We start from the raw sequence: 14,988 nt of genomic DNA, 5'->3' as shown, positions 1-14,988 counted from the left end.
TTTAATTAAAAGTAAAATTAACCCCGCAGTCATCACAGAGACGACTGTTAAAGTCATTCAAAGTGTCCCCGAGGTATTGAAAAAGTTTTTGTTTTTAAATACAAACAGTACAAAGTAAGTGATAATGTTTTTTTTGCTCGTCTGCAGGACGACACTATAAAGTGACGTCTTGTTACGTCACTAATGTAGCTAAGAGATTGCTTACACATTAGATGATAACTTTAAAATAAATGGGCATTTTATGATGAAATATGAATGAGTATAGGGTGATGAAATAAGATTGCTCGGATATCGGAAGATGAAAGACTTTCTTTGCCAAGATTATTTGAAATGATAACTCTTATACGATATTGCGTCTAATAAAAAACAAAAACAAAAATAAATAAATTTTGTCGCACTAAACATGATCTGTACTTAAAGATTTTTTTTTCTGGTACTGAAAAGTCTGGTCTGATTCTAGCCAGGTGTAGAGCACTAAATCTTTTATCTCTAAACCTGCCATACTAATCCACTTGGAGAAAGAAAAAAAAAAAGAACCGCACAGGCAACCTTCCCTCACTTATCTTGAAAACCTCAGTGGACTATACTAGCAAGGTGAATAACTCTTCCTTGCCATTTCTATAAACAAGAACAACTCCGCCAATTGTTGGTCATGGCCAAGCCTGAAGTAAGACAGTAACCTCTAAACCAGTGTTTCCCAAACTTTTTCCTTAACATTCCTTCCCACATTCTGAGTATTTTACGGGACACTTTGCTTATTTTCACAAAGCTTATATCAACTCACTGTGTCTGTCTGTCTGGCCAAAAGTGTGTACATGTTATTTCTCCCACACCCAATCTCGGATCAAGCTAAAATTTTGAACAATTATTTCTTTTACCTGACAACACAAGAATCAATTTTAAAAAAATAATTAGTTAATTAACTATTGGTAATAACTTATTGTGTTTGGTATCTCAAACAAGGGAAAGAAATAGTATTTGACTGAAAAATACTGAAGTGGTGGTGGTATAAGCTGAATTAGTCCCCTTTATACTAGGTTGTCTCTGAGGCTTAGTGAACACAAACATGAAATAGAAACAATAGATAACTCTACAATCTTCAATGTTCATAGAAACTTCGCTAGCAGAGTGGTTACCCCGTAGGCCTGAGAAGCCTGAGAAGGCGTTAGCCCACAAGTTCGAAATCAGGTCGTTTCCTTTAAAAAAAAATACATTTAAAAAGCGACCACCTTTCCAACTGATCCAGATAGGGCTAGGCTCAAAGGATCATAGCGCATTGAGAATGCTAAAAGCATGAAATTGCGCTAAACAAAAACAATTGGTAAAAAAATATTTCTAATCGCACAGATTTATTATTGCTAGTCTAGATCTATTACGAATTTAATTGATACACTTAATATAAGCTTTGCTTTTTTAAAAACTATATTTTGGTATTTTGCTTGTTTAGAGAGATTAATCCACGTGTTGGCTTACTAGTTAATTATTCAAGCAGTTCAGGGCACACCTATTCAGGTACGCTAGGGTTCCGTGGAACACAGTTTGGGAAACACTGTTCTAAACTAAAAAGCGGATCTAGGAGGAGGACGGTGGAGTTAGCGCTAGGGGGTGATCTTTTCTGACCCACCTCTTCAGCTCCGAATTCCTCTGTGGCACGAGCCTTTGTCAAAAGTTTACTTAAATTCATTTACACAATTTCTACTTATTAATACGTTAGATTTAAAAAAATGTCTAGTAACCTAATATTCTTAGCAATTATTATAGTCTAAATATAGTAGTATGCGGTACAGGGCTATGACATCAAAAGCAAGTGTGAATTTGTACATATTTTGAATCGTAATGCACTAAGTAAGACTTTTAATGACAGAATTTTACTTTTTCATTTAACCTAGAGCAGAAGTTAGAAATGAGAGATTAGTAAGAACAAGAGCAGGCATAGGCCCTACTTATCATTTGCAGCGTCGTGAAATTATTTATCAAAGAAAATTATATATATTTAAATAGCATGTTGCCAAAGCGATACATTTATCTTGTATACTGTGGGATCCTTTGGGATACTACAGCATTCCACCGAGGTAGACTTTACCATTCTGAACTGTGTCTAGACTTCTGTGTATTGACCACACGAGAACGACGTTTTGACTATTTTCATACATAGCAGCAAATCCATAAATAGCAAGCTTTTTTCAGTGTCTCCAGTGTACCAAATAAAGAAAGTCTCAATGACCTGTTTTATTACTATTTCTGTGCACTTTTTAGCCCTGCGAAATAAATTTTTGTTATGTGAAACCGAAATTGTATGAAACAATAATGTTTATATTAACGTCCTTAACATAATTTATCATGAAAATCTCCCATATCAACATCCGAATACCCTGGTTGAAGGCCGAAAAAAAATAAATTGTCTATTCATGTCTTGTGATTGCTGGTCTCAATTTTAATTCTTCGATTATATTTTAGATTATTGAAAAGAGAATTAAAAAATGAAATTGAACTGTACGCTTATGAAATTAATTTTGTTCATTGATCGATATGCAGCTAATAGTTGTAATAGCATGTTGCTTTGATGCTTTGTAAATATTGGAAAGTTTTAAATGTATGTTCAAATACAATTTCGATTACTTTGTGCTTTTTTGTTTGAATCCATTTTGTTTTTAGAACGCATAGAAACTATATATGGACAAATGCAAATCTAGCAGTCATCTAGATCTAGAAGCTAGAACAAACTAGACAATCACATTGACCAGAACTAGGCACTAACGTATTGCAGAGATAGAAGGAAACAGTAGAATTCGTTCATCGAAATAATAGTAAAAAAACATCTTTTTTTAAAACAAATCTAATCTTAGGGGTTATCTTAGCAGAAGAGGCGCGCTGGATGAACGGCCAAGCGCTTTTCCTTCGAACTGAGGGTTTGAATCCTAATGAAGACTGGGAGTTTTAATTTCGGGAATTTTAGTTCGCCGCTGAGTCTAATGGGTACCTGATATTAGTTGGGGAAAAGTAAAGGCAGTTGGTCGTTGTTCTGGCCACATAACACCCTTGTTAAGCGTGGGCCACAGAAACAGATGACCATTACATCATCTGCCCCATATATGGCATTATCTGAAAGGGGAACTTTACTTTCTTTTTCTATGTATTTATATTTTTACACACACACACACAACACGAAAACACACACACACATTCACATCATTCACATCATGGCTTTAGAAATGAATCTTCGTGGTGCATCTTAAAAAGTTAACACGTTCATTCACCTGCCCACCCCCCCACCCCCTTTTTTTTTTCAAAGTCAAACACAAACATTAGACAAATCATTTAAAAATAAAACATCTTCCACCATTCAAGGTGAGCCATTATAGTTATAAGTCCAAAATTCATTTAAATTTTATTTAAACTTTAATACTCAAAAACAAAATATTTTTTTTGTAAGTGTTCTGGGCCAGAGAGATATTATCTTTGAAAATAGAATATTAAATAAAAAGCAAGTAAACAAAATAGGGCGGTATTGGAACTGTAAAGGAAATGTAACTCTGTTAGGAACGACAGCAGACGAGATATTAAGAACATTTCTTGTTCTATTTCTCACTGATTTCCATTTATTGTACCAGCTAAATTATTCTTTGAAGGATTCATCCTCCCCTTTTTACACCAATTTTTCCTCTTTTGCCCATTTTCACCGCAACAGGAGGATTTTCTGCACAGTAATTTATAACATAGCCATTTTCACTCAGACCGGAAATAGAATTAGCTCCAGGGTTCGTCACTTACCCAGCATGCTATCGATAAGGCTGGCATCTATTCCTTCCTTGATGCAGAACTGTCGGACATCTTGTAGCATTCCCTGAGGACACGAAGTGGGACAAGTTATCTATCTATCTATCTATCTATCTATCTATCTATCTATCTATCTATCTATCTATCTATTTATCTATCTATCTATCTATCTATCTATCTATCTATCTATCTATCTATCTATCTATCTAATCCTATCTTATCTTATCTTATCTTGTCTGTCTATCTATATCTATCTATCTATCTATCTATCTATCTATCTATCTATCTATCTATCTATCTATCTATCTATCTATCTATCTATCTATCTATCTATCTGTCTGTCTGTCTGTCTGTCTGTCTATTTATATATCTATCTATTCTATCTGTCTGTCTGTCGTAAAAATTTGTCCTGAAAAATCTCAAATATGTTTTTGATAGTGGCTAAAGCTCTACGCACTGCTGTTACCATGGTTACGACCTCTACAACATGTACTGCACGTTAATTAAATAATTTGGGGTGGGAGGGAGCAACTATAGACGAGCGCATTGCGTAACCATGAGGTCAACAACCAACCGATAACAAGTAGGGACTACTTCTTACGTCTGTACCAAGTTACGCGGAATGATATTTTAACCTTTATTGGGAATCGAACGCTCTTCATGACTCCGCAACCTTTAAATCTAGAATGTATTATATTTTAATTTTAATCAAATTTAGCAGGCGGTGGGTTTAAATGGCAGTAGAATGGATGCGCGCCATGGAATGTTTATGTGTATGTGAGTCATTGTCTCTTCTCAGATGCGTGGGCGCATACAAATGTGAGTGTGCATTCGAGTGTTTGTGCGTGCGTTTTTGCGTGTGTGGTTTTAGTGTGGTATATGTGAGATGTGTGTGTTTGTGATGTGTGTCTGTGTGTGTGTATGGGGGGTGTGGACCTTAAGCTAGTCACCAATTCACCTTCAGCTCGTCCGTCTCGTTCCTGAGTGTTTCCACAGTCTTGTCCAGCTTTTTCTTCCTTGAGTACAGCAGCCTCAGTTTGACATGCTCGTGGTCAATCACAGCCATCACAAGACCTACGACATAAATTTCGCTTGAAAACATGCAGCCAAAATGTTTATCAGGACAATGCTAAATGTATTTAGGCCTAGATTTAATTTCAGGAAAATTTGATTCAAATGTAAACTATCATAGACTATAACAAACCTACTTACTGTTGACCACCCGAATGACCCTCCAGGGCAAGAGAAAGACGAGCACGAATATGGAATCATCTACCGCGAACTCGGCCAGGCCTTTAATGAAGGTCAGGTCCACAGCGAATGAAGCGATGATAACTATTGCATCAAATACCTGTGGAGAACCAAATAGGACTGAAAATTATCAAGTTTAATTTTTCTCTTCGGCTTCTTTGAGCGTCTGACTAGAAAAGTTTATCATTGGCACAATAGAACGGAAGCATCTAGAGTGTGGACAGTATTGTCTTTCAATGATTTCAATGCATGTGTCTACGAAGTAAACCCATATACAGGTAGCCCTCGACTTAAGACAGTGTTCCGTACCTACGCGGCGTCGTAATCCGAATTTCGACGTAAGTCGGATCATACATTCATACAGAGTACTGTAGCATAATAACAGTACTGTACTGTACTGCAAACACTTAGCCTATCCATACATCTATTCTAATACATAATCATCAATAAAAACAGTAAAATGTTGTGCAGAAAAGTAATTTTAATAATGAAATACAGTACTGTAAGTGCTGTAACAGTAATAAACAGTGTACTGTAATAAACAAAAATAACCATGCCAAAGAGAGAACGTCGCAAAACCGCGTAAGTCGGACTGAGCCGTCGTAAACAGCGTCGTAACCATGAAACGACGTAAGTCGAGACCGTCTTAACCCGAGGACTACCTGTTTACTTATATTTATAACTTAATGCAACTTCAAACTATAACTTAGAAAAGTTTTAGTGACCTATAAGTATGCACGTCTGATTTGTGGCGTCAGTAAAGTCTGTATTTTGTAGGATATGATAAAAAAAAATGGTGCCAGAGATAATATCAATCGTTTTTTAAGAGAGAGCAAAGGAACACTAAAATACTGTTGATTACGAGGGGCTCTAGTTTTTCAAATTGCTTAGGGACCTTATCAAGTCTAAATCTGATACTGTGTGAAATGTATCAAATCTTTGTCAGCGTTACAATCAAACAAATGATTTCTCAAGTCAATAAGCCAATAAAGATAGGAACCTAATAAAATACAGGAATACGAGAAAATATCAACTGTAACACTCTTTACTTAACCAATGCACGAGACATCACTGGGAAAATATATTTTTTTTTGGTCAGACATAGTTAAAAATGGAAAGTAACTTAAATCTTAAGCAGTGGCGTAGCTGGAATTTGCCATCATTTGGGGGCCCGGGGGAGGCTTGACCTCCTTACTGGCCCCTGCAATTTGACGTTCAAGATTATGACTTGAGATAATGGCGTAATATAAAATATTTAATGCAAAACATTAAATTCGAAGACTCATTTGGGGGCCTCCTCAAGTGGGGGCCCTGGAGGATTTTCAAATTATCCCCCATCTCCCAACCATAGCTACGCCACTGGTCTTAACTTATCTAAAAACTGAAACGTCAGATCATAAGACTCGATGGACTAAGGCTGAGTACTGAAGACAACATCCTAGTATCCTATCGTTCGACTAAAAGGAAAACATTGCTGCAACAAACCATCCCCCAGGAGTAACGGCTTACAGGTCTGTACTAGAGAACCCTCATTACAAGACGTACGGAGGCGGTAGTTCAAGGCCGTGAGAGGCGCCCTTACAGTTTATTTCTGTCTTAACATTCAATTAAGTTGTTTGGTCCTTCATTGAAAACTTCTAACCAAAACAAAAAATAAATAAATAAATGGGAGTGGACGAAACTAGAAACTAGGTTTTAAAGACTTGCGTAGAACTACCTGGTTTGGAGAGATCAGCGGACTGGGTGCCAAAATCAGCCCTGGAATTTAAACCATAGGGTTCGGTCCACAATTTGGTTACATTTGATATGCATAAAACTGAAAACATGTATGCAAATGTGGGTTTCTTTAACGTTTTGTATTTCTGCATGGAACTAGACTTAGGGGCTGTAGGAAATCTCAATTTGTAAAAAAAAAGAAATCTACAATACATTTCCAATCTTAATGAGTGTATTGCATTATTTTGATAGAACTAAAAGGGTACAGCACAACACTTGGTGGCTGCCTTGTCGTGTGCTATGCTCTCTGGAGTGCCGTCTCGATGGTCCCGCACGGGCCCCGCTTAAGGTTCACACGAGTAGGCCTTATGTTTTCACTAGTTCGACTAGTGTAGGACTATAACAAAATATAGGTATTATGTTGTTTGTTAATCTCTTAGTGAGTAAAGAGGAAGCTAATCCATTATTTCGGAATATGTGGATGTTTTTACACAGTTAAGTATATATTATGTATAATCACGTTTAAGTGACTTACTGACATTTAATGTGGCTATTTCGGCAGCCCCAAAAGCCCATTTAGGCACCAGCAAACCGGCATTTGCCCGGTTGCCATAAAGCCAGTCCGCCCCTGTTTGGAAACCATCTCAGACACAGTGCTGGTTGTCTGAAAACTCCAACCTCATAATGAGAACGAAGAATAAGAATGTATTCTTGAGGGGCTATGCTAAGATATTCTGGGTGTACCACTTGGCATCATTCTTAAAATACATTTTGCTTTTCTTATTGAATTAGCATTTTCAATCTATACACAAGCATTTTATTTTAATACAAACAAGGGGAGGGGTTCCTCAGCAATTACACTGTAGTTTTTTTTTTTTTTTTTTTTTTAAATTAAACTTTGAACGAACTCAATTTTTTTTATTTGGTTCATTTCTTTCCGTCCCGAAAAATCTGCCATTCATGAGCAATATCTCAAAGCTATAAATAGCACCTTGATTTGATTGCAGAATCTGCCGGGGACAAATTGGATAGTTTTCATCCTTAAAGCACCGCGATGCAGCCAGCAGTTTGCACGCCATGGACATATTGATTGGTACAAGAATAAAAACAAATCATGTTTTTTTTTTCTTCTATTTTTTCATATTATTATTTTAAATATTCGTGTCCTTTCTGATATACTACTTCAAGATCTAAACATTTTTATTTTTTGTTTCAGAGCGAATGACAAGAATTTTGCTTCTCTAGCCAGAGGACAAATAGATAGAGTACTAGTGCGTCTCATTGATTGTTTTGAAATTCCATCATTTTTTTTTTAAAGATTGAAATTTAAAAAAAAATCGCCTTTATATAGAGCATCTTTCATGTATTTGGAGTGACCACTGAGCTAGGGTCGCTTTATGTGGACATGTTCTGGGGGAGGGGGGGGTTTCCAATGCTACGAAAACAAAACTCAGCTCTAGTTAGGATTCAAACTCAAACCACTTGATAGGTAGCTAAGCAATTTATGCAACTCATGTATACATTTTATGATCACCGGAGATTTGCATCATCAGAAAGCATTTTCTGGCACGAAGATGACCCTAGTTTGTTAAACCTATTTTGAGTACGTATCTTGTATTTTTAAAGATTTTTCCAGTTTCCATTAGAAGACAAACTTTACTGCGAATATTTGACTGAATGCAATTTTGACTATCCCATCCATATAGAATGAAATGATGCATTTCTCTCTTTCTTATAAATGTTTCTAAGTCATCTCGCAAGCCAAAAGCTGTAGTGAAATGTTGAAGTCTTTATATATATATATATATATATATATTATATTATATATATATATATATATATATTTATTTATTATATATATATGACACACACACATATAGACTTAAATATTTGACTATAGCTTCTAGCTTTCGCGATGACTTAGCAGCACACTTAACGAAATGCAATCAAAGACACGTGCACACCGAGCCACTTGTCCAGCCCGAGAAGGGAGGAGGGATATGCAAATGAAACTAATTGAGATATAAACTATCCATCATGAGACGAGAAGTGGGCAGACAAGGGAGGAAGAATCGGTGTAACAGAGTGAAACAAACTGAGGGGAATGCTTCTCCCGACATCCTCTGCTCGCCCACCCCCTTCTCCTACAAAGCTCCCTATTTCTAGAAAAGATTATGACGTCATATGCAACTATCTTATGGCAGGTCATGTTAAAGGAACGCTGTGACATATAACTGAGAAGACAGACGCCAGAATATGACGCGCGTATGTATGTCTTTCCCCCATGATCATCAGCATGGGCTAGCCAGGATTTTTTTCATGGAGGGTTTGGGGGGGGGGGTGATTTTTTTCTCTCCCACCCAATATATATAGTATATGTGTGTGTGCATACGTAAGTAATCTTTTTTTACATTCGATCTTTTTTTCTTTCGGACGTTTTTTGTACCCTAGAATAGGTTCTTTCTGGAGTTAATAGAAAGACAGTAGACACCCTGCCCTTGCCTGCTAAGTGGTGCTGGAGCCCCAACTCCAAGCATAATTTTCGGTATTTAAAACACATAACACACACACACACACGCATATTCTGAGGTTTCTACAGTGCATTATCCTTCAACACTTCTATTAACAAATTGTACGTCAAAAAACAAATCTGTTTTTCCCTGCACTTTATTAATGGAGCCAGCGACTGCTCGAGATTGGTAACTAAGAGTTTTGCTTTAGTTTATTATTGGAATGTAATAGTAACCACAAAAGGAGGAGACGATAAGGCCAATAAAGAAGCAAAAAAAAAAAACCTGTTGGGGATGCCAAAGGATTGAGTTCATTGCATTGGCGGAGATGGAAGAAAGCCCCACAAACATGTCACTATCGACACACCGTTCTTCAAAGAGTCGTTTATTATGCAAGACAGCTACAAGGCTGATATAATACAGAAAAGAAATATGGGAGAGTTTCCCTGATGTGCTCGGCCATTGGCCTCTCTTTTAATCCGAGCGCCTTGGGATGTGAGCAATCGGGATGTAATAAGTTATCTTTCGCAGACAGAAGTTTGTTCAGTCAGGCAGATAGAAGCAAGCTTCCATAGGCCTAGAGTCATAGACTCAACTCTTTGGACAATTAGATAGAAGAAGAAGAAAAAAAAATGACGATACATCAATTGATAAAAAAAATAGTTAACCAATTAGTGCTAACATAGACATGATTAAATATAGACTGAAAAAAGGAAATAACTTCATGTAACTTGAAAACATGATTATCTATTGTTGTCGGGTTTCCGAATTCTGAAAAGTTGCATGATCTTCAGTCTTAGAGATTAAACAAAACTACACTGCTGTATAATAAAGTACACAAAATTGCAAGTCATAAATTTCCGTTTCATAAAACTCTTTTATTGGCCAGTCTATATTTATTTATGTCTATGAGTGCTAATTAATTTTTTTTTTTTTTAATTTTTGTTATTGAAAAAGGAAGCTTATAACGTCAGTTTTCATATATATGCCAGTGATTTTTAGGTTCTTTCTCTTAGATAAGCTTTGTTTTTGAAACAAACATTTATTTTTTTAATGCGCTTGTTTTAAATCTGTAATAGATGCATGACGTGTAGGACGTAATCATCTTCTTTTTTGAAGTAACGTCTGTATTATAAAATATAAGATAATACATCTTTAGTGTAAGTTTATTCATGCCTGGTTGTGAGGTGTACACTTGAGGCTGTGATCACGATGTCCCCGAGTTCTAACTTCCATCCTCTGCCGTCTTGCAGAAGTTAAGGAGGAATTATTGTTAATAGGCCTAAGTTATTAGCAGTTTGTGACTTACAAAAACCTAATTTAAAAAATAACAATTACTTATATAGATATTTTGACATGTTTGGCTTTAACTATAAATCTTTTTTTTTTTTTTTTCCATTATTGAAATAATACTTTAAAGACTGTCCAAAGTTTGATTACTGAAACTAGTAGAAGGGGCATAACTCCTAACTCCTATCTCCACGGTTGAAGGTCGTATTTAAATGACAAAGAAAAAGGAGGGGGAAAATCTCAAATATTTTCTCAAGATATTAACCCCATTTTCCTGGCTTCCTAATGATTTTTTTCTTCCTCTAATGGAAACGAAGCGACGGTCTGTATTCTTGACCACATGAGGATTTCAAGTTGATCTAGACAGAATGAGGGATGGGAAGACATTAAGGAGGGAGGGTAGCCATGAGGTTGACCTTCACCCTTTGTGTAAAGTCTTGTGTGACGCAACTGTGAGCAGGCGAGACGGCTGGGCGGTGAAACTTTTTGTTTAAATTGGGGGAAAGTTCTTTTTAAACGCATTTCTTTATTAAATAAATTTAAAGTTTATTCTCAAGGTCTGGAGCTTGATCAGGTTTCACACCCAGGAACAAAACGCCTGCTCCGTCTCGCCGAGACACCTCCACGTAGAAGGATAAGGACAAAAATGTATAACAATAAGTTTAGCAAATGTATCTTTCTATCTTATCTTATCTTATCTTACCCTATAAGTAACAGATGTTCCTTCGAAATAGAACGTCCAACGTGTAATCTATTCATGTGTTAATATAGTAATTCATGTTAATTAGAGAGTTAATTTATGCTAAGTCATTGATTTTTCCTGGCTGATTCAGGCAACCCGTATCATTCTCAAAATGGTAATAGGGAAGAAGGAGCACTTTTACGGATTTATTCTAGTATATGGAATAAGAAATGTGCCTTTGTCTTTGTGTTTTCTTTTTTTTCTTTTTATAATTTATGGTTCAATATTCATGTGCTATTTGCAACTTTATTTTTTTTTAGTCGTTTGCTTTAAATGTCTCTAAATTTCGTGAATTTACCAATGATGTTAACGAGTCAAAAGCAATCATTCCTTTACTATGAATCTCAGGTCTCTGTTTTGTGTCTGCTATATTCCAATATAGGTTTCTACAGTAGAGAGGGATTTTGAAGAAAGAAAGCATATTATAAAAGTGGTCTAACCAAGGCTACATAATATTTTAGTTGTATGTTCTTGTTCTGTGAAATGTTTTTTTTTTTTTTTTTTGAATAAACCCTAATGCTTTCTTTGATTTTTAATTATGTCATCAATATGGCAATTCCACGATAACTTTATATTTATTATAATACATAGGTATTTTGAGCTTGTAATCAGTGTATCTGGCTTACCATATGTAAGAAGTCTATTTAATGTTCTTGTTTTTGTTGCTCTTAATAATTCGATAACTATAACTTTCACAATGCATTGACAAATAACATGTAGTTAATGTTTACCAAATTTAATTCAGCAATATTTACTATTTATAGCGATATCTTTCGTTATAGAAGTCATAAGGGAGTAGCATATAACATCGCAACCTGTGGGTTGAGGAGACCAATAGATCGTTGCCACGTCGTACAGGGGTGGCAAAACGCTATTGGTCCAAAGTGCCCACAGTTAGGTTGCGACCTTGCAGGTCAGTTGTGAGGCCCTCCATATCGAATGGTTTCGTGTATAGTCATTGTGTAATGATTATGAATATAGTTAACCTTCTAAAATGTTATACCCAATTCAATTTTTTTCTAACAATAAATAATAATTTTCTTTTTTTTAGCGGCCCCCGAAAGGGGAAAAGACGCTATTAGTTTTGTGTGGCCTGTCTGTACGTCTGTCCATCCCGCTTAGATCTCAGAAACTAGAAGAGAAAATAAAAATCGGACATAAATAAATCACACAAAACTAATAGCGTCTTTTCCCCTTTAAGGGGGCCGCTAAAATCTATTTATCAGAATAACTAACAAACTAGTTAACTAAAAAGTCAATTCAGTTCATCACAAATCAAGTCTCTTGGGTTTGTTAACTATTCTGCCTGAGCGTGTTACGTAAGGTTCATATGGTCTAGAGGTGTTAGAAGAAGCAGTGTGTAGTTTGTAATCTTGGACTCTCTAGATCTAGTGGTTCTGGTTGTTCGGAGATGTCATCTGGAAAGTCATAATTATTGTCAAATCTATTTGCTTTCTCAGAAGACTTTCTGATGTTTTCTGTTTCTTCTGTAGACCTTATTTCCACTTTTGACATTATAGGATCTAGGCTTAGAATGTTTCGAAACTACTGTTCCTGGTTTCCACTTAGAATTAAGCTGCATTCTGACTGCCGTTCCGTCTTGTAGTGGACTATGACTCTTAACTCCTTTCCTCTTATCATAATAATGTTTCTGAGACTGTTTCTTGGAGTCAAAGTGTTTCTTCACCACCTTGAGATCTGGTGTCTTAGGTGTGTAAATTAGGTAGTAAATTTCTGGGTCGGCGTCCCATGAGTAATTGTGCTGGCGACAAATTAATATTTCTCAGTGGAGTAATTCTGTAGTCTAATAGCGACAGAAATTTGTCTTCGCTTTTCTTCCACAGTTTCTTCACTAGCGCTTTCAGCCTCTGAAAATGAGGACTCGACATTTCATGCTCTATTCCGTATGATTTAGAAAAATTTAGGAATTCTTTAGAAGCGAATTGTGGCCCACTATCTGACCTTAATCTTCTATATATTCCATGGCATGCGAATATACTCATTGCTTCGATGATATCTGATGTAGTTTCCGGTGACAGTTCTTTGACATCAATAAACTTTGAAAAGTAGTCAACTAGAAGCACATACTTTTTACCCTCAAAGTTAAACAGATCACATCCAACCATGCTGCATGGAAGGTCTGGTGTCTTGGTAGGCATTAGCGGTTCTGACACATTTTGATTCTGATGTTCAGCACACCTGCTACAATCACTAACTGCCACTTCAATGTCTGCATTCATGCCTGGCCAATACATGATTTCTCTGGCTCTCTGCTTACACTTGACTATTCCTAATTGAGACTTGTGAATCAGATTTAACATGTATTTACGTAAGCTCGGTGGCATGACTATTCTCAGACCTTTGTATATAATACCATCCGAAGTTGATAACTGGTCTCTTAAATTCCAATATGGCCTAACTTCAATTGGAGTCTCGCTTCTTGTGTCTGGCCAACCAGTCATAATTACTTCCCGAAGCATTGAAAGTTCTTTGCTTGTACAGTCTTGAATTTCACTGTATTTCGAATCACTTACAGATATCATATGCACTGAATCATATGTAAATTCACGTGTCTGCGTATCAGTCCGTTGTAGTAGTCCTAAACATTCTGCTGTGTCACCACTCAAAATGTTCTCTTGGCTAATGTCTACTACCTCAAACCTTGCTTTCAACTCTTGAGTATTATTCTTCAAAGGTAGCAGTGTAGCACCACTGCTCCTAAAGTCTTAATGACGTTATTACTGTAAGACTTGAGTGACTTTGCTGAATAAGCAAGTTTTACTTTGTCTTTGAGCTTTTCAAACTCTGACTTGACAAGAATGTTACATCTTGCACCAGTGTCAATACGGAAAATTAATGTCTTGCCATGTACGACTAGTTTTACAGTCCACTTGTCTTCAACGACATTGATATTCTCAATATTACCCTTTTTATACTGGCTACTTGCAGTGCTAATAGGTACAACATTTTCATCACTGTGGCTGTCATCTTCTATCAGACTGACGTTGCGTCTTTTTCTGCACATTTGAAACCAGTGGTTTTTCTTTTTGCAAATGTAATGACATGACTGATCCAAACTAATTGATACACTCACACTTCGTATTAGCTTGTTTTTTTTTTTTAAATAATTTTTTATGTTTGTCTTGTTTCATTTTAGATCATGTATCCTTCTGAACATTGAGATCCAGTTCTACAGAAAAAAAAAAGGTTGAAATGATTGACCTTGTCAGTGGAAAGATCCTCGCCGGTCCATTACGGGACTGAAAATAGTACCACATGACGTCATTCTCTATAATGTGACAAGACTAACTTCAGCCAAAAACTATTTTGAAATACAAATTAAAGGTAAAGTAGGGTTGATTGCCTAAACAAAACAAAACAAAACCAAAACAAAAACAAAAAAACAAAAAAACGCGGAAATCCGAAAAGAAAGGGGGAAGTAATTATTACTCCGTTGAAGAAATTTAGCTTGAAAATTTTTTTTTTTTTTTTTTTAGTAAACAAAAAAAAAATTGGATTTATTGGAGATTTTCAGATATGGAGAATAAAAAACCTATAAATAGCCATCTTATTGGTGTATCCGGTGTACAAACTAAAGGCACTGTTCATAAGCTTGTTATTTTAAAAGATGAATTTGTGCAAATTTCAGCACTGTAGAATCTAATGATCTAAGCTCTTCTTTTTGTAGCATAAATTGAACAA

General features: G+C 36.0%; 1 protein-coding gene across 1 annotated transcript in view; it reads right to left on the bottom strand.

Annotated features, from left to right (window-relative positions):
• The window catches only part of LOC106054331 (uncharacterized), a 133,467-nt gene that overhangs the window by 6,543 nt on the left and 111,936 nt on the right, over positions 1 to 14,988 (bottom strand). The window contains exons 6-8 of the mRNA XM_056044610.1: positions 4,990 to 5,128; positions 4,736 to 4,851; positions 3,772 to 3,844 (exon numbers count right to left, since the gene is read on the bottom strand). Coding sequence (XP_055900585.1) covers positions 3,772 to 3,844; positions 4,736 to 4,851; positions 4,990 to 5,128 — 328 coding nt within the window. The remainder of the gene's footprint in view (positions 1 to 3,771; positions 3,845 to 4,735; positions 4,852 to 4,989; positions 5,129 to 14,988) is intronic.

The sequence above is a fragment of the Biomphalaria glabrata genome, chromosome 10 (assembly GCF_947242115.1).
Source record: "Biomphalaria glabrata chromosome 10, xgBioGlab47.1, whole genome shotgun sequence".
Taxonomy (NCBI): Eukaryota; Metazoa; Mollusca; class Gastropoda; family Planorbidae; genus Biomphalaria; species Biomphalaria glabrata.
This window is presented reverse-complemented; position numbering and strand designations above follow the sequence as displayed.